This window comes from Cupressus sempervirens, chromosome 1, assembly GCF_028749045.1.
Source record: "Cupressus sempervirens isolate cs-2001-9-10 chromosome 1, ASM2874904v1, whole genome shotgun sequence".
In the NCBI taxonomy this organism is placed as follows: Eukaryota; Viridiplantae; Streptophyta; class Pinopsida; order Cupressales; family Cupressaceae; genus Cupressus; species Cupressus sempervirens.
The window spans coordinates 551424229-551448230 of record NC_143118.1 but is presented as its reverse complement, the minus strand read 5'-3'; the positions used below and the strand labels follow the sequence as shown (position 1 = coordinate 551448230).

Sequence of the window (24002 nt, the reverse complement as noted above, 5' to 3'; positions counted from 1 at the left end):
ACTGAACACAGCATGAGGAGTCCATTTTCTTTCTATTCTGAAATTGTTGGCTCAATGAGCATTCCTTAAAGCATTCCAATACAATAAATTGCTTAGATTGTCTCCACAGAATATGGGTGAGCCACTTCACATTGCTGGTTAATAGGAGCAATCTGGGATGCGGAGCACTTGCCTCTCTTAGGGAAGGTTTACTACAGAAACTTAGTACAGTTCAGCTAGGAAACGCTGGAGTGCACTTTACTGTATTGCAAGCCTCACAACCATGGATGTGCAAATTAAGTTTGCCTGTAGAAATTTGAAATCATTAACACAAAACTGGATCAAAATATCAATGCACAATAGTGTCAAGCTGGTACCAAGCAGTAACAAAAGCACGAACAATGATTTCTTTATTGATAAAAGAATTACAGTGCCCAAAGCATCCCTCGTCAGGCATTAAGTATTAGTAGCACTAAATGCATAATCATGTGGATAGCAGAGAACCCTACTGACTGATGAATTAACCTTATCAACTGTACAATAAAGACAACGGATTAATCAACATAAGCAATGACTGATTTCAGTTGCTCTGCACCAACTATTCTCGAGGTCGATGAGAACAAAAATTATTTGATCATTGACTTTGAGAGCAATGAGAGTGCAGGGCTCTATAACGAATTGGCATCCAAAACTTGTTACCAGTAGAAATACTGTTGTTTTGAATGAATTTGGATGTTGAATATGAAAAGAGCCTTGACATTCTTGCTTACATATACAATCAGCTACATATTTTTATCAAAATCATCATTGTTGCTCTATAGTCCACAAAACTGGAAGAGTCACTGACACTATCATTACTATCTCATTCATGATGTTTTATGACTTTCCCCTTTTGTTTCCTGACCAGCATCGTTGTCACATTCATTGCCATTTAAGTTTTCTGAGTGAGGACTACCACCAGCAATATCACCCACGAGATTTTTAGGAACATCTTCAATTACAAGTTTCACTCCCTTTTCTTTGTCAGCACCAACTACAACTTTCTCTGAATGATGCACTCCATCGCTACCCTCATTAGACTTCTCATGTCCCTTATCTTTCCGGAATATAGTGCGCAGACGATGTAATTGTTTCCCCAGTTTCCTCCTCCTATGTCCTTTTCCAGTCTCGGATTCTTCTTCTCCACTACTGCTTTCTTCGGACTCATCAGATGGATTGGATTTGGTAGCCACAGAGCTATCCTTAAGGCCAGAACCCTGTTTAGTTTTTATGGTACCTCTAAAGCTCAACTTACCTTTCCTAGAATCCCAAGTTTTGGAGATATTAATGGCACCAGCTGCATGGTGAATCCAAATAGGGCTGTCCATGCTACCTTGAAGATTGATTGCTTCGATCTCATCTGCCATTGGCGCACTTGCATTCAATTGAGAAGGAATACTAGAACTCTCACTTGCAGATGAATTAGTTCTCAAATTCATATCTTGTTGCTGCAAGGTGGGGTGATCAACAGTAATCTGTCCATTGCCCTGCTCAACATATTTTTGTTTTAAAAAACCCAAAAGCAATGTAATGCATAAATATGTTGAGAAGTGGTAACAGAATTTTACTTGCCTGCATCTTGCAACCAATATCAAACTTTGTTATCGTGATAGCAACATGCAACCTCCCCATTTTCACGTTTTCAAGAGTTAGCCACTTGTCGTGCTTCTGGCCTCCTTTCAAATCATTCAGAGGAACTGTGCACTCACTACAGTGGAAGGATAAAGAATTTAAAGATAATAAGTGATAAGAATCATTGGGAAGGGATGAAAAGATGAAATTTAATCCAAATTAAAAATGGGCAAAAGGTAAGAAGCAGACCCAAGATCATCATCAAGAAAGTAATCTTTGTCACGAACATTTAAGACAAGATGATTTGGTAATTCCCAGCTAAAAATGGGAATCTTGAACACCTCCTGCCATTTTGGATTCAAAGTTTTCTTTTGTATCTTTGTCTTGAACCGGTATGTTCCAAGGCAGCCTTTGACAAATGGATCAGCCAAACCTACATAAATTGCAAAAGTAATTGAATAATCTATTCTGGGAAAATGCCAAATTTGTTTTGAACAGTTCCACTGTATCATAGAAATTGAAAAAGAAAATATCAACAGAAATTTCAATGGCAATTATTTTCAAAGAATTGACTAAACTTTTGTACTTCTATACCATTTGGATCCGAGGGTTTTAAGTCAGCTGCTTCAAGAATCTCTGTTATTGCATAAGCCAGAGGAGGCCTTCCATCTAACTGAAACGAACTTCCTACTATTTCAAAACTTAAACAATTAGGAATAACTCTGTTTCAATCTCACAATTCAGTAAATGAATAAAGGCATAGCTTTTCTTCCAAAAAAAATAATAAGAACTGAAGAAAAAATATATTTTACATTGTACTTTGTTATCAAACACTTTGGATGAAAAACCAATTCATTAAATTATGCTTTCTAATCTCGATACATCCACGTATACAATTCAAAGGTTTCTTACATGATGTCCTCAACTGAATGAGATTTGTAATTTGATTCTCTGAAGTTTTATCCTCGTGAAAATAATCATACCAAAGGTTTCTAAACAACTTAATATTTTTGTTGTCATCATCTTATAATACAATTTCAAGGCCTATAAATATTTTTCTTTCGTACATTTTAATGTTTTTGTGAAGGGATATTGTCATTACAAAAACCAATACATACAAAGAAACCAAGCAAGAACACAAGAGAATACTACTTGTACATAATACAGAAAGAGCGCCACTTTATAGGAAAGAAACAACATGAACTCTGACCCTTAGATTACTTAATTGAACATTAAGTCATATTCACATTATTTAACATGATCATAAAGTGTCTTTAATACTAAGCCTATTCTCATGTCCCCTTCTCCGCTCTAGCGTTATGGCGCCAGCTTAATCTATCTCCACATTTGGATAGATTAACGGCATCAACAGTCAGGATGCTGACCAGTCACACGGAAATTTTATTTTAAGTTCATCATTTATTAATTTAACGTTTCTTTGATAAAGTCACTTCATGTTTATAAAGTCCTTTACTTTATAAAGTGACTTAAGTGACTACAGGACGAAATTGTTGTTTTATCCCACATCTCTTATGCCAAGGTCTTCCCCTCGCTTCGAGGTTATAAAAAGAGCTTGCCTTGGGATTTGAACACAACGAATATATGAAATTAATATATTGACACATTCTGGTTGCTTAATGTGACTGGTCATAATCTCGAGGACGAAAACCCTTGAGAAGTAGAAGCTGGATGTAGCCCCAGTCTTCTTTTTTGGAGTCTACATCAGATCATTTGAAGGTTATTGGATAGCCAAGTTTCTCGTGGGATATCAGACTGGCAAGATAAAGTATTGAACAGGTTGGTACGACATTCATATTTCTATAACATCTGCAATTTGTGGAGTTCATGTGGAAGGTTTCAGTCTATTATCTGGGCACATAGATATAGTAAATGACTCCTCTAGAAAGGTCGGCATTAATGCTACAGGCAGTCTGGAAGAGATTAAACGGCAGTTTGAATCCCTATATACCTCCAGCTAAGTCCTCTCTGCAGATTTTACCACTTACCGCCATGGTCTTGGACGTAGGTGATTATTCCATTAATGATAAAGGCGTGGGAGGAGAGTTGGCTGCCACAGTGAGAATAGGTTCAGCTGGCAACTCACGGCATCATCTTGCAGAGTTTAGCGTGGTCAGGTTAAGGGACTCACGTCTTCACAGTAAATCACAGTACAAGGAAGTGTTAATCACCATTAAAGGCAGCGTTCTCCAGTTCACAGGGAGCATAAACAGTAAGAAAGACGTCAGCTGACTGGTTAGGCATGGAAAGATAGGAGAAAACGGGTTCTGCAGCAACAGTTAATCTTTGGCATTCATCAGGAGTACGGGTCTGTATCCATCTGTTTCTCATCTCAGCTATTTGCATGCATAAATGTTATGTTAGACTGTTCTGTATCTTCCAGATTGTAGTTCAAGAATTATTAAATCTGAAATCTGGTTACAGTCCATTATTTGAATTCTGAGATTATTTCTCTAACTCCAAACTGTGGAATCATCAGTGTCATTGTTATAGTAGACACTCCTTGGTTTTAGTTTAAGATTCAGTAAAATATCTTGATATTACAATGTGTTTATTCGAAGACATTTCGGTTACATTGTAAGTGTTTGACGAAATTACACCAGCTTGGTATTCTATTATTGTTTCATTTACAGCAGAGATTATTACAGTGGTATCAGAGCCACAAGGCTTGCCATCTTGTGGGAAAATAACACAACAGTTGCAGACCGTCTTTTTTCAAAAATGAGAGTCAGGAATGAGTAAAAGGCAGTTTAAATTCAGTCATCTTCAGCCGGAACAAGCAGGTTCTTCAGATCACTTTGAAATTGAAGATAGTTTTTCAGTGGATGAGGAAGTAATATACAGAACAGGTGAACAAACTGATTTTACCAAACAGGGTGGTCATTCAGAACAGGTAAACAACATTCAAATGGCGCATAATGAGACTGAACAAGACAGGGAAGTTCGAGAAACATTGCAAGCTATTAGAGATGGGCAAAATAACATAGCTGATGCACTTCGGCAACTTGCCATTACTATGCAGCAGTTAGCTCTTGCTAATAGGAGAACCTCAAGCCAGCACAGTGGGGGACATAGTGTAGTTGGACCACCCCGAGCGGGTAGATCTCCCACACGTAACACTGAAAGGCCTTTAATGCTAGTGTTTAATGCAAAGGAAGGGGTAGTACCACTAGCAGCCCCGAATTTACTACCAGACAATGTAATGGCAACATACGATGAATGCGATTTGTTTCCCGATCATATCAAACAACACATGAACTTTATCAAATATCTTAATCAGAAGACGGAGGCTGATAGGCTTTAGTAGGATAGGAGACCGAGAGCACCAAACAGGGATCTAAAACATGCTATGAACAAGTTAACTCTTCCTACCTTTGATGGCAGCAGTAAGACATCCGCTAGAGATTGGATTCACAAGCTTGATACCTATTTGACACTTAAACCCATGGCTGAGGCGGAAGCCATCAAATTTGCCACAATGCACCTTGAGGGAGTAGCGTATGATTGGTGGCATCACGGTTTAGTCACCCAAGATCACAGCCTCATCACTTCATACGAGACTTTCAACTCCAAGCTGATTACTCGTTTTGACAAGAAAGATATTGAAGTTTATTACAAAGATTTGGCTCAGTTACAGCAGAGTGGGTCCTTGGATAACTTCATTGATGAGTTCCAAGGTATATCTATGATGGTACCGGATATGACAAAGCAATGTAAGGTGGTGTTATTCACAAAAGGATTACAGGACAGATTGAGGGGTTTGGTTAAGGTTCTTAAACCAAACACCTTAGTTGATGCGATTAAGATAGCCCATGATTTGGATTCACCCTCTTCACTACTGCAGCCTCCGAAGAAAACCTATAGGGGGTCTACAACATTCCAAGGGAACAAAAACCAGCAAAAACCAAATCCTCCTAGATTTGATTTTGAGACACGTAATGAACTTAGGAGGAAGAAATTGTGCTTCACATGCAGGGAAAGTTGGACTCCCAATCACAAATGCCTTGGTAGAGGCAAGATTCACTATGTTGAGGTCCTTTCAGAGGATGAAGGAGAGCTACAGGAAGGTAACGAAGTTGAGGACAGCGAGGAGGAAGAAGATGAGGAGCAGTCCCTTAAAGATAAAAAGAAAAAAGTCACCACTGAACAGCCACCCGACATAGCCACCCTTTCTAGTGATCCAGCATGTCATCCTTTCAGGGTGAAGGGTGTTGTTAGGGGCCAATGCATTGTTTGTCTTTTGGATACAAGAGCATCCCATAATTTTATCAGCACATAGATAGTATCTAAGAGAGGATTGCAGACAGTCGGCATACCCAAATTTGACGTAAAGGTAGCAGGTGGTGAGGATTTGAGTTGCACAGAGAAAGTATCCAGTCTTCAGATACAATTTGATGACTATCTATTAGAGAATGATTTTTATGTTGTTGATTTGGATGGGTTGGATGCCATTCTGGGTAGATAGTGGTTAAGGACTCTCTGCAAGTATACATTTGATCACGAGACTATGCAATTGGAATTCTCACAAGGTGATCAGATGGTTGTCCTAAAAGCCATACCAGATAGTGGACCCAGGGTGATAACAGCTGACAGGATGGAAGCCATATTGAGGCACGATGATATCGAATGGGCTACACAATGTTTCATCTCTTCTAAGGAGACACAGGATACAGGACAACAGTACCATTGTGACATCCTAACGGTGCTAGATAAGCACAGGAGGGTTTTTGAGGATTTACCCTCAGGTATTCCATCAGACAGAGAGTTTGAGCATATCATTGAGCTAGAGGAGGGCGCCAAACCCGTAATTACCACTCCTTATTGTCATCCCAGGCATTACAAGGAAGAAATAGAGAAGACGATTGGGGAACTTCTAGATATGGGTCACATCAGACCCAGTTCCAGCCCTTTTGCCTCTTCAATGGTGTTGGTTAAGAAGGATGGCACCCTTCGGATGTGTATTGACTACCACGCCCTTAATAATAGGACCATCAAAAACAGGTATCTGATTCCCCGCATTGACGAGTTACTAGCTGAGCTTCATGGAGCTGTTTATTTCTCGAAGATAGATCTTCGATCAGGATACCACCAGATACGAGTCCGAGAGAAGGATGTGCATAAGACAGCCTTCAGATGCCACTACGAACACGATTTTTTAGTGATGTCATTTGGGCTCACTAACGCACCAGCCACTTTTCAATGCATGAACCATATCTTCAAAAGGCAGCTACGAAAGAGTGTTTTGGTTTTCTTTGACGACATATTGATCTTTAGCAGGACTTGGGAGTAACATTTAGAGCACCTCGATGAGATTCTTAGCCTCATGGAAGAACATTTTTATTCACAAAGGAGTCTAAGTGCAAATTTGGGTTGACCGAGATTCTCTATCTGGGTCACATGATTGGTGCAGAGGGAGTTAAGGTACATCAGGAAAAGATATAGGCAATTATGGATTGGCCACCTCTAAGAGATGTATCTGAGTTGCGGGGATTCATTGGCCTTCGTTCTTACTACAAGCGATTCACCAAAGGTTTCTCCCAGGTAGCGGCACCCCTTACCGATCTGACACGGAAATGGGCATTTAGATGGACAGAGGAATCAGAGGCAGTCTTTGATAGACTGAAACTGGTGATGAGAACATGTCTAGTACTAGCACTTCCTGATTTTTCTAGACCCTTCATTTTGGAGTGTAATGCTTTGAGAAGCGGAATAGGGACAATTTTGATGTAGGATTGTCATCCCATAGCTTTTGAAAGCAGAAAACTTAGGGGCAGCGAGCTACTATATTCTACATATAATAAGGAAATGCTGGCCATAATGCATGCCTTAGCCAAGTTTAGGCAATACTTGGTGGGAAGTAAATTTACAGTGAGGACTGATCATAACAGTTTATGTTACTTCCTAGAACAGAAGGAGTTGAACAAAAGACATTGAATATGTCAAAGGTAAAAATAATATAGTTGCTGATGCACTTTCCCGAAAGCCTCCAATGTTGTACCATTTTTGAGATTTCAGCAGATTGGAGATCTCAGTGGTTAGTGGAGTATTCCAAAAATACTCACGCATGTCAGAGTATGGATGGCATACTTCAAGATGATTGGTATAAGGTAATGAATGATATAATATATTATAAGAATAGAATCTATCTAGTACCCGAATCTAAACTTAAAGAGGATATTATGCACACTTTACATGATGCACCTTCAGCAGGTCACCGAGGGTTTTTAAGACCTACAGGCAAATTAGAGAGAGATTCTCATGGAGGGGGCTAAAGGGTGATGTTCTACAGCATGTTAGAGAGTGTCAGACTTGTCAGCAAAACAAGTCAGAGTAGGGCTTTCCCGCAGGTTTACTTTAGCCTCTCCCTATTCCAGTTCAGAGATGGGAGAGTATCTCCATGGATTTTATCACAGGGTTGCTGAGGGTCCAGGGCAGAGATTACATTTTTGTGGTAGTAGACAGATTGACCAAGTTCGCGCACTTTTTTGCCATTGTTGCGGACTAGTCAACCTCTCAGGTGGCTGAGTTGTTCTTTCGAGAGGTTACTCCATGGATTACCCAGGACTATTGTGAGTGATAGAGACAGCAGGTTTCTCAACAATTTTTACCAGGATATCTTTAAATTGACAGGTGCAGAGTTTACTCTCAGTACTAGCTATCACCCATAGATGGATGGTCAAATCGAAATAGTGAATAAATGGGTGGAGGGGTATTTGAGAAACTACATTGCAGGTCAGCAAAGAGCTTGGGTTAAGTGGTTGTATTTGGGGGAGTATTGCTATAACTCCACGTATCACATGTCTATTTGGATGACTCCCTTTTGTGCTCTTTATGGCTACAAACCCCTCTCTATCATTGATTTGGCTTTACAAGACAGCAGGGTTCCCTTAGCCAAAGATTGGGTTCAGGATCAGCAGGATATTCTTAGATCCCTTAGGGATAATATTCAGCAGGCACAAAATCAACAGAAGCTATATGCCGATCGACATTGTTCAGAGCGGAGCTTCAAAATAGGTGATCAGGTTTATCTTTGTCTACAGCCATATAGACAAAGCTCTGCGAAGAAAAGTGGGTCAGAAAAACTTAAGCCCAGATTTTACAGACCCTATTGCATCACCAAGAGAGTTGGTGAGGTTACTTACGAGTTGGGTTTGCCAGGTGACAGCCAAATCCACAACGTATTTCATGTCTCATGTCTCAAGAAAGCCATTGGCCAGCAGATTGTTCCTTCAAAGGGTTTGCCGTTGCTTGATGAGGAGGGTAAGCTTGTTTTGGAGCTAGCTAAGGTGATTGAGACCAGGGAAAGGAAGTTGTGAAACAGATCTGTTAGAGAGTATCCAGTTCGTTGGAGAGACTTACCGTATGAAGATGCCAGTTGGGAAGGTGAGTCTATTTTGTAGCACCCAACATTGAGATTGCTTGAGGGCAAGCAATCCCAGGAAGGGAGGACTGGCATGTCCCCTTCTCCGCTCCAGCATTATGGCGCCAAGTTAATCTATCTCCACATCCGGATAGATTAACGGCATCAACAATTAGGACTCAGGATGCTTACCAGTCACACGAAAGGTTTATTTTAGGTTCATCATTTATTAATTTAAAGATTCTTTGATAAAGTCACTTTATGTTTAAAAAGTCCTTTACTTTATAAAGTGACTTAAGTGACTACAGGACGAAATTCTTGTTTTATCCCACATCTCTTATGCCAACGTCTTCCCCTCACTTCAAGGTTATAAAAAGAGAGCTTGCCTTGGGATTCGAACATAACGAATATATGAAATTAATATATTGACACGTTTTGTTTGCTTAATGTGACTGGTCATAATCTCGAGGACAAAAACCCTTGACAAGTAGAAGCTAGACGTAGCCCCGGTCTTCTTTTTTGGAGTCTACATCAGATCATTCGAAGGTTATTGGATAGCCAAGTTTCTCGTAGGACATCAGATTGGGAAGATAAAGTATTGAACAGGTTGGTACGGCATTCATATTTCTATAACATCTGCATTTTGTGGAAGGTTTCAGTCTATTATCTGGGCACATAGATATAGTTAACGACTCCTCTGGAAATGTCGGCATTAATACTACAGGCAGTCTGGAAGAGATTAAATGGCAGTTTGAATCCCTATATACCTCCAGCTAAGTCCTCTCTGCAGATTTTACCACTTACAGCCGTGGTCTTGGACGTAGGTGATTATTCCATTAATGATAAAGGCATGGGAGGAGAGTTGGCTGCCGCAGTGAGAGAATAGATTCAGTTGGCAACTCACGTCATCATCTTCCAGAGTTCAGCATGGTCGGGTTAAGGGACTCACGTCTTCACAGTAAATCGCAGTACAAGGAAGTGTTAATCACCATTAAAGGCAGCATTCTCCAGTTCACAGGGAGCATAAACAGTAAGAAAGACGTCGGCTGACTGGGTAGGCATGGAAAGATAGGAGAAAACGAGTTCTGCAGCAACAGTTAATCTTTGGCATTCATCAGGAGTATGGGTCTGTATCCATCCGTTTCTCATCTCAGCTATTTGCATGCACAAATGTTATGTTAGACTGTTCTGTATCTTCCGGATTGTAGTTCAAGAATTATTAAATCTGAAATCTGGTTACAGTCCATTATTTGAATTCTGAGATTATTTCTCTAACTCCGAACTGTGGAATCATCACTGTCATTGTTATAGTAGACACTCCTTGGTTTTAGTTTAAGATTCAGTAAAATATCTTGATATTACAATGTGTTTGTTTGAAGACATTTCGGTTACACTATAAGTGTTTGACGAAATTCCACCAGCCTGGTATTCTATTATTGTTTCATTTACAGCAGAGATTATTACACCTATCCATTATAAGTTTGAGTTAAAAATAGTAGCATCTTCCTTTAACATTCATTCTAGAAACTACACCAAGGTAATATCTAAATTTTAGAAAGTCAAATGAGCAAAGAAGCTCGGTGAGAATGTCTACAAAGTGATGAGGCGCATTTACATGTTTTGTTCACTTATGAAAGATGCAGTGACCCTTAGATTACTTAATTGAACATTAAGTCATATTCACATTATTTAACATCATCATCAAGTGGCTTTAATACTAAGCCTATCCATTATAAGTTTGAATTAAAAATAATATCATCTTCCTTTAACATTCATTCTAGAAACTACACCAAGGTAATATCTAAATTTTAGAAATTCAAATGAGCAAAGAAGCTTGGTGAGAATGTCTACAAAGTGATGAGGTGCATTTACATGTTTTGTTCACTTATGAAAGATGAAATGCTTAGCCAACTTGAGAACTCCCTGGTTATTACAGAAAAGTACTGTGAAGTTCTATGATGAACTTGTCATTCTTCCTGCATTCTTCTAAGCCAAAATAATTACATGATCCTTTTACTGGTGATTTATATTCTACTGCTAAGGAAAGTGAAACTACATGTTCTGTCTTCTTGATTTAAATAAATTGCTCTTGTCAAAAGAATGAATAATAATATGATGTACTCAATCCAAGCTTGAATATGCACAGCTAAACCTTCTTAACTTGACCATATAGAATGCCAAAGACAAATGATCCTTTCACATTGCACCCTCTTTTCTGCTGTCATATGTTCTCTTTCCAAGTTGTCATAAATTGAGAGATGTAGCTAATGACAGATCCAATCTGGCCCAGTGACTGTAAGATCAAATTGCCAACTAGTTGCCTTATAACTAATTCATGAACTGCATTACCATTTACCATCCTCAACTTGTCCAACAATGTTTTTTGCACATTTTTATTGAGAAGGAAAAATATGATTATCAGCTTGCCAAACTTGTCCACAAATGTGGTACTGTCAAAAAAGAAACATAAATTTGATCCTAATTTTTCAATTGTTTGATATCACAAGTTGTAATAATGATGGCATTAGCATGTCATCAGAATTGCCATTCTCTCTATTGATATAGAGATTGGGGTTAGGAGGAGTTCTTTTGAGTCCATGTTCTCCCAGATACTCATTAATTTAGATGTATTATGTCCTAGGAGCTTGTTTCAGCCTATAAAGAGTTTCTTTTTAGTTAGCAGAACATATGTTCCTCCTTTGTAACTTAAATCCCTACAGTGGGTGCATGTATATTCTTCCTCTAGATCTCCATTAAGGCATCATCTATGTCTATTTGATATGGTTCCTGGCCAATTGTGTTTCCATGGCAATAACCAGTCAGATTATTAGAGGAGCAAACGTCTCCTTATAGTCAATGCCTCCAGTCTGTGCAAAGCCTTTTGTGACTGGCCTAGGTTTTAGTTTGTCATGTGTTCCATCTAATTGACCTTGTATACCCATATGAAAGCAACGGATCCCTTCCCAATAGGTAACCCTTCTAATACCAATGTTTAGTTTTAGATTAAAGTTTCATATTCAGCTTGTATAGTATAGTCACTTTCCATTCTGGTCTTTCATGGCTTCTTTAGATAACTCGAGCTCAAGCTCAAATGAGTGTTGAAGATTGGCCATCAATGTAATACTCACCCATCTACAAACATTTCGATTTATGATGCCAAACTCTTCTAGACCACTTTTCATGTGCATGTTAGATCTTCAGTTATATTTGATGATGTTTTGATGTTATTATTATATCCTAAGTTAACGATTCTTGTGAGATACCCCCAGGTGCCGATGCTGATACGGACGGGTTCCAGATGCTTCCAGCCAGCTCCCACAAAGCTTCCGGACGCATCCAGGAGCATCCACGGGCCCAGCAGCCAAAACAAATCAAAAAAACTCAAAAACAACTTAAGTTGCCCAATATGGACGTGTTGAAATTGTTTTTTAAAGGTTTCTTTTGCTATGAAACCCTAAAACAACCCTAAAGGTGAATGTTGAAGCATTCACAACTCATTTTGAAACTCTGTTTGCACCTACAACCACTTCTCATTTGATCTCTAGTTTGCATTGCCATTGTGAAGCCAAGTTCAGCATTTTCAAAGAGGATCAATCGAAAGGCGAGAGATAGCTTTCTCAAAGGAGTTTAAATCATTCAAGGTAAGTAATCAATCCCATTTTTGAGTATTTTGATGAATTTTTTTGAGTTTTTGATGAATTTTTTCAAGTTCTTGAAGAAAATTTTCAAGTTTTTTTTGAATTTTTTTTTTAACATAGAAGCAAGTTTGGGTATTCTATTTTAAGAGTTTTTTCTCACTTCTTTCCACTTGTATGCATGATGTTCATAGTTGTTAGGACCTAATTAAAATTTATTTATTTTCTTATAGAATAGGTTGCAAAAAATTAGGTAAGAATGGATACCGGTGCTAGTGCTAGTCAAAGTTCAGTGGGGGGCCAAGGAAGGGAAGGGACTAATAATTTCAAAACTGATATAGGTTCTCCTTTGTGGAGACATACAACATGAATATCACAAGTTGCAGGAGGTGGCTCATACTATTGGAAGTGCAATTATTGTCAAAGTAACAAAGGAAAACCTTTCAATAGCTCATATTCCTAGATGAAGCTTCACTTTATGAGCCCTACTTGTAGTATCCCTTTCCGGTGATTATCTTGTTTTTCCCCTTTTTGTCAGTATATTTAAAACTGAATATTGCAGAGTAAATAGTAGAAGACCAACCAGTATAAATCTAGAATTCTTATGAATGTAATATTCAAATGTAATTATAAGAATATGCCATACAAGACAACACTAAAACCAAAGACTTCTCCACAAGATAATTCGTTATTTCCAAAGTACATCCACGATGTTGAACATATAACCATGAATTACAAATTGATGAGATGAACCAGCAAACTCATAAATTCTTTAAACAATGTTATTGCCTTATACAACAGCAACATAACAACCAGCAACATCCAAAACTACTCCCAAGACGTTATTGTATTATACAACAGCAATACAATAACCAGCAACTATAAATCCAATCTTAAACACAATTCTACAGTCAGATTGGAAAACTAAAAAGAGGAACCTGTAAGCACAACCGAGACACCTGAAATGATATCTCCCCTGACAATAGGTCTTCGTCCACTGCCTGCCTGCACAAGGGGCTATGTCCTCACACTGGCTGAAAGCTGAAGCTTTCTGAAAACTCTCACAAGAGAGAACTAGAAATCTGAATAGAAAATCAAGCATATCGAATGAAAGGGTCCCTTCTCCTTTTATTCTTGCAGTTGTGACTCTTCGACTACCTTTCTGTCTGTCTTTTCGTTTTAACTCTCCTTGTCCTCTTTTGCCCACTAGGAATATCAATTTGACTTTTAATAAAAGAAGTTTCAATTCTCCAAGTAAATTTAATTTTATAGTGATGACCCCCTTAATATTTCTAATGTCCCCAGAAAAGGGACATTACACTGTTGGCAAAGGATGTGGAATCTGCAAAGGCAAAAATGGTATTGGGATGACTAGTGCAAAAATACTTTCATTTGTAAGAGAAAAAAAAGTTGCTGATGCATTGATCAATAAATCAAAAGAAAGCTACTATCAAGGTCCAACCTCAAAGAGCAAGATGCATGCATGCACTGAACCAATTGCATCCTCCCAACACCCATTCTTGCAAGTACCTGTGCCAGGAGAGGATGAGGAAGAAGTGGGAATTTCAAGCCACAAAAGAGGCCTATTGCACACCGCATTTAAAATGGAGGCAAGAGACCCTGCACGTTGCCTCTATCCAAATGGGCTTCCTTTCAACTTGGTGAGATCACCATATTGGAAGGAAATGGTGGCAGCAATCAAAGAATTACCAGCTGACTACACAAGCCCAGGGTATGAAAAGATGTGTACGACTCTATTGAAACAAGACAAGACACATATAAAGAAAGACCTTCAACCAATCAAAAACTCTTGGAAAACTTCAGGTCTAACTATTGTGTCAGATAGTTGGAAGGATACAAGAAACCAACCACTAATTAATGTGATTGCAATTTCCCCCCAAGGGGCAATGTTTTTGAGGGCTGTTGATTGTGAGGGGCAAGTGAAGGATTCCAAATTCATTTCTAGAATTCTCATTGAGGCCATCTAGATGGTGGGTAATGAGAATGTGGTATAGGTGGTCACTGACAATGCCAAATATTGCAGGGGTGCAGATGCTTTAGTTGAGAATCGGTATGACCATATTTTTTAGACCCCATGCATCGTTCACTCCCTTGACCATGCAAAAGATTGGCACTCAAATAGATTGGGTGAAGAAAATATACCAAGAGGGGAGGAGATACAAATGTTTGTGACAAACCCCCCCATGTCACAATCCATTTTTAGAACATACTTCAAATTGGAGTTGCTGAAGGTAAATTGATTTTTTTAAATTACTAAGTTTCATGGATTTGTAATTTAGTTAAAAATAAAAATTTATAATTTTATTGTCAATTGACATATTGTTAACATTCTTAGGTTGTTGAGACCTATTTTGCATCTCATACAATTGTTATGAGACAACTCCTCAAGGTAAAAGATGCATTAGGCCAAATGGTCATTAGTAATCAATGGGGCATACAGAAAGGCCTCAAATTCAGAAAGAGCATAAAGTGTCAAGGATTTGATCTTGAACGAAAATTGGTGGGCTCGTGTGGCATATATATTGGATTTCACCGAGCCCATCATGACTATGCTCTGTTTTGCTAATACAGATACACCTTGCTTGGTGGATGTGTATGATGGCATGGACACCATGGTTGAGAAGGTAAAGCATTCTATACAAGCACATGAGAGTAACCCCACACAAAGCGAAGCCTTATGCAAACAAGTGCAAGCAACCACCACTAGAATAAACAAGTGCAAGCAACCACCACTAGAATAAGATGACTACCCCATTGCACCTCCTTGCATATGCCTTATCTCCTGGGTACTATAGTTAGGAGGTACTTGGTATGTCGGATAGAGTTGCACCATTTGCGGATGAGGAGGTTGCTGAGGGGTGTCACAAAGCTCTTACAAGACTATTACCACTGGAAGAAATGCATGAAAAAGTGAAGGTAGAATTTGGGTTGTTTGCTTCGGGGTTAAAGCATTCTCCGTTTGCACTAAAGGACCAAAATAGAATGGGAACTATCACATGGTGGTACATGTATGGTCAACCTTTCAAGCATCTTCAACCTCTTGCTATTACAAGTAAGTTTTTAATTTTGTTTTGTTTTAAACTTTTATGTTTACACTTGCATTCTAGAATTTAGTGTTTCACACATTCTTTAAAATTAATTTGTTTTTCATTTGTATGTTTTGTGACAACTATTTAGGTTTTTTGTGACAACTATCTAGGTTGCTAGTTCTTCTGCTACTGAAAGGAATTGGAGTACATACTCCTTTATCCATTCAATGAAGCACAACCGGTTGGGCTCCAAGAAAGCTAAGGACTTGGTCTTTGTCCACACCAACCTGCATGTTTTGTCACATAAGAATGATCATTACAAGGAAGGGGCAACAAAGCTTTGGGATGCAGCCCCAAGTGTGAAAATTTGGATGCACCACTTCATGATCTTGCTACAGTTGGAGATGGTAATGATGATAGCGTGGCACGTGTTGCATCTAGCATAAGTGGAACCATGTTTGGTTCAAATGATCTTTCAGCAGTTGGAGATGATGATGAGAATGTGGATTTTCTTGTGAATCCCTATAATTCAGACTCTGATGCAAGTTGATTGAATCTTCAACCATTAACTAAGTTTTTACTTTGTTGGAATCTTGAACATGACTTATTTGAACTTATTATCTAGGACTAAACTCCAATGTTGGACAAGCACATATTGATATATCATATGAATTTTGAAATATCTTGAATTTTGATAAAGGGTTAAGTATCATAGTCATACTATCAAATGATTTGATTTTGTATATTTCTTGCATATATATGTGTGTGTGTGTGTGTGTGTGTGTGTGTGTGTGTGTGTGTGTTAGTTTCCTTCCGCATCCGCATCCCAAAAAAAAAAAATCCTTGCATCCCCATATCCGCTTCGGAATCTGCATCTAAATCGATAATGTAGATTATATCTATTGATGATGCAAAACATTGATGCTTTGATTACTTGATTTATATCATGTTTGTTAGATGATGATGATGATTTGAATAAAATGATTTTATGTGTATTTATGGCTTTACTGACCTCTGACCCTATATCTCATTTAAAATGGACGGTGTGTCTTAAATTTATGTCTGAAGGTTTGATATGTTGAGGATGGATTCATAATTGCTTGCGAGATCTACACGATGGGTTGATCCCCACAATGCGTGTGTGTGTGTGTGTGTGTGTGTGTGTGTGTTCAGTGTTGTGATGCAAGTTTGTGTGAATTTGTGAACCCTTGTTTGAGCATGCTTATGTTTGTTGCATCTTTTCTACAATTTCATTTGGTTAAGAATTCAGTTTGCATATAGTCATGTAGGTCAATGTCGCATTTTGTCGTAATGTCAATACAAGATTATTTAAAGGTTAATTATAAATATTAAATAATTAAACCTTCTCGATTGACGAAATACTAATATTTGGTTGTTAGTTATTAATTAAACACCAATATTTATTAAATGATTTAATTATAAAGTCTAAAAAGAATCAAAAAGTAATAAATATTAAATCAAATCGAACCAAAAAAGCATAATTGAGTTCAATGAAATTTTGATATTCACTTATATTTTCAAGTTGCATATTTTAATTATGCTATAAATAGCATAATTAAAATAAAAATTATGCTATTTAAGTTGCACTCAATTTAATAAATTAAATTTTCATTTCAATTATAAAGTCCAATGTGTAAACTTAAGTTGAAATTTAATTAAAAAATAATGTGGTGTTTTTTTTTACTTGAATTGGAATTATTTTAAGGGTTGCATATTTCAAACCCTAGGTTTCGGTTTTTCTCTTTAAATATGTTGAAGTTATCAGTTGAAAGGTTTGCTCAAGTTGGAGGTTATGTTTCCTAGCAATTTTATGGGTGAAAGAAATTGGTTTTCAAAGCCACAATTTTAATTTTTTTTAAGATGAATAATAGGCTGAAGCAAAATTAATTATTATTATTTGTTGAGATTAATTATTATAATTTGTTGAGCTCGAATAGTTTCAAACCCAAAACCTTCCAAATAAGAGGCTCACAAGTTACCATTGTGTTGTAGGCTCTTTGCATGTTCAAAGCTGGAATTTTGGATTGCAAATTGCGTCCTCTGTCTTCTCAAATTGTTTCTTATATTCAAGGTAGGATTTTGAACCTTTGAAATTTTCTATTGAAAAACTTGTCTTCTTTGTGCCTATTTGTTTTGTGTTATGGTTGATTGTCTTCTTCGAAATTGAGATTTTGATAATCAGATTTTGTTTGGGTAATTTTGTGGGAAAATTGGATAAAACTTTCATTCTTAGAAGTTTTATTTTGTGTGTGCTATTTCAGGATATGCGCAAGGAAAAGGCATCCGTTAGGGATTTTAACTTTTAAGGAATTTCATATACCTGTAGAGCTCTTTCTAAATTTGGTTTCCCTTTGTTTTATTGATTTTTTTGTCTAAAAGTGTATTTATACATATCAAAAGAAATTCACTCCTTTGAGGAAACCTAAATATAATAAATGAAAGGATTTGTGTGTGTTTGTGTATATAATTATGTGTCTCCTTTTATAAATCAATAGACATTTCAAAGAAAATATATATTAAAAAAGTATAAGTATATATAAATAAATAAAAATAGATTTTTTATTTATAAACTTAACGTATTTTTAAAAGGATGAAATTTCATTTTTATTTAATAAAACAGAAGAGAATCACTTTTATTTCTCTTTGATAAATAAATAAAATGAAATGGGACCAGTGTTAATAACATTGCCCAAGATGGGATTGCGTCAGCGCACACCCCACTGCCCATGCATGTGGGGCATAGTGCATGGTGTGTGCCCTCATTACTCATGCATATGAAAGCTAGCAGCTTGTGCAATTTTTTGTTATCCCTATTTCATGCATATATCAGGTGACAAATCATTCAAACAATGTTGACTCATTCTTAAAAAATTGTGTCCTATGAATAAACAAGCCAAACAAAGCATTCCATGGTTGTGCTGATGTTAGTACGTTCAGCCTAGGATTTGCTGATTTAACACTATTGTGCTTTCATTAGTTGATTATCAAGTTCTAGGCAAATCTTGTTCACATTGGAGTTTAGGTTGTGTCAAGGTCATTCTGGCATTACTGATCTTGTTAGTAATAGCTTTTTCAACCTTTTACAGTTTGGAAGGTGTTTGATGATAGCCCATTGAAAGTAATTCACTTGGCAGGATGGACACAAATAGTGAGAGTTTTAGGTTCTTCAAAGGATTAGACAAGTGTCAGAGGAGTCATTTCAAACATAGAGACTACTTATCTATAAATTGCTATTTTTAGCAAAGTCTACCACTAGCACATGTTATATCCAATGTTTATTATTAGTTTTTATTTTATTATTTCTTTAGGATATTTATTTTAGAGTTTCATTATTTCCAACCTTTTAGCAGCCTTCAGGGGCTTTTCTTTGAAGCTTGTTTTTGGAGATAAAATAGGATTATTTCAAACTTGCAGAGACTAACCATTTGTAACCCAGACATAAATGCTTTAAACAAATGAACTGAAAGAGGACAGCAGATGCTACACTATGCTATAGATATTATTGTTCAACTTGGTTTATTTGCATTTGTGATTTCATTCATTTGACTAAGAATAAGACTTGAGCTTGTATTGATGTCATATTATCCATCTAGGTTGTAGCTTTGTAATGTCCATTCAAAACCAAAATTTTCCTAAGAGAGGAAGAGGATCCATTGAGGAAGGTCAGCAAGGTTGGCCAAGACTTGAGGATGATATGGAAAGGTATCAACCTAAATATGGTACCAAAATCCAACCATCCGACCAAACATATCATTTATGGAGTTTTACAATATGAAAACAAGAAATGATCACAGTAGCGAAAAAAGACTTAGTTACCGGTTCGAGTTCAATTCGAAATACGGGTTTAAAGTAGCAGTTTGCTGGTACAGCCAAATTTTGGAAAAGGGTTTGGGTTCGTCTGTACAAAAACTTGTATATATATATATATTAATGAAGCCTAAAAGCATAAGTTAAAATTAGAAGGTCACATAGTATCATAAAATCATATGATTTAATCATTTAAACAACAAAAACACCATAAACTTTAAATTTGCAGTCATAGCATCATTACAAAGCATTGTCCAATTGATTGGCATATCTTAGGCCTTGCTAGACAAGTTGAATGCAAACAAGAGAGCTCCTTTGTCAAAAACCCTGTTTATTACAACAAGTATAAAGCAAGCTGAGCTTAGAAAGAAGTGTATCATGTTATAAAAGAAGCAGAGTTATACCTGTGGCATTGTTCTATCCCTCGATGGTAGATTTATCCTGTTCATGTCTGCCACTAGAGAAGCTCATTGTCTCCACATTCATGATCTAGTCTAGTCCATTTTGTGCAATTAAACATTCTCTATGTCAAAGATGCAACCTAGGATGGCTACACTATAACATCTTGCAAGAAAATCAGGGAGCTCTTGATACACAAATTTTTTGTGAAACCTAGGCGAATTTTTGACGAATTGGACCCGAATTTGGTACCGGTTTGAACTCAGACCTGGTTTGGAGGCCATACTAGCAAATCCAAGTAACTAAGAAAGAAGATATCAAGTGTTTCCCTCAATTTTGTATTCACAAAATTGGACAACCCTATGCCATTTTCTTGTGACTTCATAGGCGAAGTTCTCTAAGTTTGGTGTTCGTAATAGTGTTCTGAGAAGGCAATAAGTTATCCTTTGAATAGTCCTAAGCTTTACATCCTACGAATGCTATTTTCAAAGTTTTATGTCAAGTTTATCTTGGTCTTTCTTGCTACGACCAGTTTTTCTTCCCAAACTGCAGGTACTCGATTTTTGGTAACCTTTGAGTCTTTGTTTGATTTCTCTTGATTGTTTGATTTTTTTTGGTTTTGTTTGGCCTTAGATATGTTACATTTCAATTTCTGCTCGTACTAAGCTATCTTAAGCCTAAAGCAGAGCTATATTTCAAGAGATAATGAAGAATTAACCTGCAGGTGGGGTTTTTACGCCTGACTGCAAGTCTTCATTTCTTGTTTAAAATCTTGCAATGTGGAAACAAAAGTCCACCAAGCTCTCTTAAGTCTTGCAAGTGGTCTTTTTGTCAGTCATACATGTCATTTTCAGTGCCATTTACTTGCAATATGGAATTAATATCCCACCATTACATACTTGCAAGGAAATATGTGAACTTTAATGAGATTTTAATGCATTGGTGGTCTTTTTAATTCTCATTACACGCTTTCTCTTTAAAAGTTAAAATGCTTGTGAAGGTGAATGAGAAACCTACCCTTGAACACTGAGCCTTTTAAGCTTGTTTGCAAGTGCTATCTTTGTTTTAAAGGAAGACATGTATAACGATGATGTTCCTAAAGCCTGTCAAGAGCATATACAAGTTATTTTAAAAGGGGACTAAAGATGTTTTGACTTGCAAACACATCTATAAAGTTTGTTGCTGCAATTCTTAAAACATTTTTCACTTGTAATGAGGCACTAAAAGCCTGTTTTTAGTGCCCCCACGGGTTAGGTGAGTTGGTTTGAGGTTGTGGGAAGATCCCCATGGTCTCGGGTTCGATTCACCTGTCTGATTGTTATTCTGTCATGCCTACCTGGGGGCAAGTACGAATTGCAACGTGACTGAAGGGACTAGTCTCACCCCAAGCTCACCCTATAAAGGGAAATCGTTGGGCTTGGGTCATGGGGATACCCTTTGATAACAAAAATAAAGCCTGTTTTTAGTGAAGTCAGTACTTTGTGGTATCTAACGTCAATAAAAAAATAGTTCACCATAACTATTTCAAAGCATTTCTATGCTTGTATTGACGTTGAAGAAGCCTGCATATGCCTATAACATCATGTCAAAAGCCTATCATTAGCATTTATAATGTTTTTAAAGACAAGAAGGTAGCATTTTTACTTGTATCGCTGGCACTAAAGCCCATCCTAGGGCGTAAGTGAATCATTTTTATTCAAAGACTTCTAAGACATCTTAAAAATGCATCTATTCAATTGTGCAAATACTAGATAGTTTTTAAAACATGTCTGAGCACTTGTATTGTACTCTATAAAAGTTCATCTAGGGAAAATACACATGATTTTGAAAAAGGAAAACAACATTTTGACTTGCAATGATAATGCAAATGTCTATCCATTGGCAAACTTTATCATTTGGAAGCTTGGATTGATCATTCCAAACCACACATTTCTCCTTAGGCACCATTTTCTTGCAAACCATTGCAAGTTAGCTTGCAATACACAATTTAAACCCTTTTTTGGTGTTTGGATGAGTCTTCAAAGTTCCTATTCTCTTGCATTGCGGATCTCATACTTGGCCATTTGTCAAAAACATGGTTATTGGGAGACCCGTCTCCTCCCTAAAAGTCGCGTCTCAGTCTCGGAGACTTTTTGCGTCTCCGAAGACCTCAAAAAAGCTTGGAGACTTCATGACGAAGTCTCCTCATCTCCTAATCCAAAAAGTGAAGTTTCCCCAAAGTCTCCTGGGAAAATATAAATGTAAAATATAATATTAAATAATTTTATATATTTTAGCCCTCATTTTAATGTTTTTAATACAAAAATTAAGACCACCAACAATTTAAATGATTAAATCATTTAAAATATTTTATTTAATAAATTAATAACTTTAAAAACATTAGAAACACTTTTAAAAAATTATGTTCATTCAACAATTTAAATGATTAAATCATTTAATATATATTTTTGGAGAGATGATTTTTTGGAGAGCATGATAGCTGAAGACCTTGAGATGGATGATCACAACCTTGTGGAGTAGATGATAGTACCATCGACATACTAATACTAGATATATTTCTGTTTTTTGTTTATTGTACAAATTGTTCATTTTTGTTTGCATATCGGCAATTCAGCATCAAACTATACTTTTTTGAATTTAAAATTTAAATATGTAATGATAATCTCAGCAATTATCAATCTGATATGATGGTGATCATATGCAATATTCGAAAAACAAATGTCTATGAGATACAATATGATTAAATCATTTAAAATATTTTATTTAATAAATTAATAACTTTAAAAACATTAGAAACACTTTTTAAAAATTATGTTCATTCAACAATTTAAATGATTAAATCATTTAATATATATTTTTGGAGAGATGATTTTTTGGAGAGCATGATAGCTGAAGACCTTGAGATGGATGATCACAACCTTGTGGAGTAGATGATAGTACCATCGACATACTAATACTAGATATATTTCTGTTTTTTGTTTATTGTACAAATTGTTCATTTTTGTTTGCATATCGGCAATTCAGCATCAAACTATACTTTTTTGAATTTAAAATTTGAATATGTAATGATAATCTCAGCGATTATCAATCTGATATGATGGTGATCATATGCAATATTTGAAAAACAAATGTCTATGAGATACAATATTGTGATCATGTGAGTTTTGAAATCTTTGACTCTATGAGTCTATTTTAATTTTTAATGTGACATTACTATTATTATTTGCTTTAGTCTTACAGAATTACTATTTTCAAATTTTGTATTTACTTTTAGTATTAGACTCTTTAAACTATTAAATTTTTTTTTTCTTTTTGAAATTGCCGTCTCCAAGTACCCCCGTCTCCTATTTGAAAAATTGCTGTACCAGTACTAGTACCAGTACTAGAGACCTCAAAGTCTCCCCGTCTCCTGGTGACCTTGGTCAAAAAGCTATCATGGACTGAATGTGGATTGATTAATGACAGGATTCCATCAAGTTTTCATTGTCTATCTAGCCATGATTTTTGGATCTTTTCCTAAGTTTTGGAGCAGCAACTTTACGCTTTTACAAATTGTTTTTGTTTTGATGCTGATTCAAAAGAGGATTCTTGCATTTGAAAGTTTGAAGAGCATTGTTTTCAAAACAATACATGTTCTTCATCAAAATGATGCAAGTTAAAATGCAAGGTTTTCCTCAAAGAAAGAGCTGAAAGAATGCATTTTTCCCCTCTTGCAAACAGAATTTAAAACCCTGTTCATAAGTTTGTTTTGCCAAAAGAGCTAAATTTTTATCCTTCCTGCATGTTGGCTTTAAAAACCTATTTGTAAGTGGTAAACCTTTCCAAAATGACTTGCAATTGGATTTCCAAACCATTACAAGTAAGAAAGGCTTTCTCTTGTGTAGATATGCACTTGCATTTCATTTCCACACCAAATGCTTGCATTTCATCCACCTGCAGTGTTCACGGAAAACTTTTTCATCTTTCTCCCTTTTAGAGGCTGATTTCATCTACTTTCTAACATCTTTTATTTATTGCTCAAAGGCCTTCCAGTCATATTCAACATGAATAGCTCCAGATTTACAAAGTTCTAGTTGGAAGAAGATCCATGACTTCTCCAACAGATTTAAAGACTAAAAGAGT

The 24002-nt window shown here is 36.6% G+C and overlaps 1 protein-coding gene across 2 annotated transcripts in view; it reads right to left on the bottom strand.

Moving 5' to 3' along the window:
- Nucleotides 1-363: 363 nt before the first annotated feature.
- The window catches only part of LOC149578635 (C2 domain-containing protein At1g53590-like), a 108811-nt gene continuing 85172 nt past the window's right edge, over nt 364-24002 (bottom strand). Inside the window, exons 9-12 of one of the 2 annotated variants that reach the window (XM_089830519.1) lie at nt 2185-2280; nt 1840-2023; nt 1591-1726; nt 364-1505 (exon numbers count right to left, since the gene is read on the bottom strand). In XM_089830519.1, the coding sequence (XP_089686645.1) occupies nt 846-1505; nt 1591-1726; nt 1840-2023; nt 2185-2280 (1076 nt within the window). In that variant the 3' untranslated portion in view covers nt 364-845. The remainder of the gene's footprint in view (nt 1506-1590; nt 1727-1839; nt 2024-2184; nt 2281-24002) is intronic. The other variant, XM_089830525.1, reaches the window with a different exon arrangement.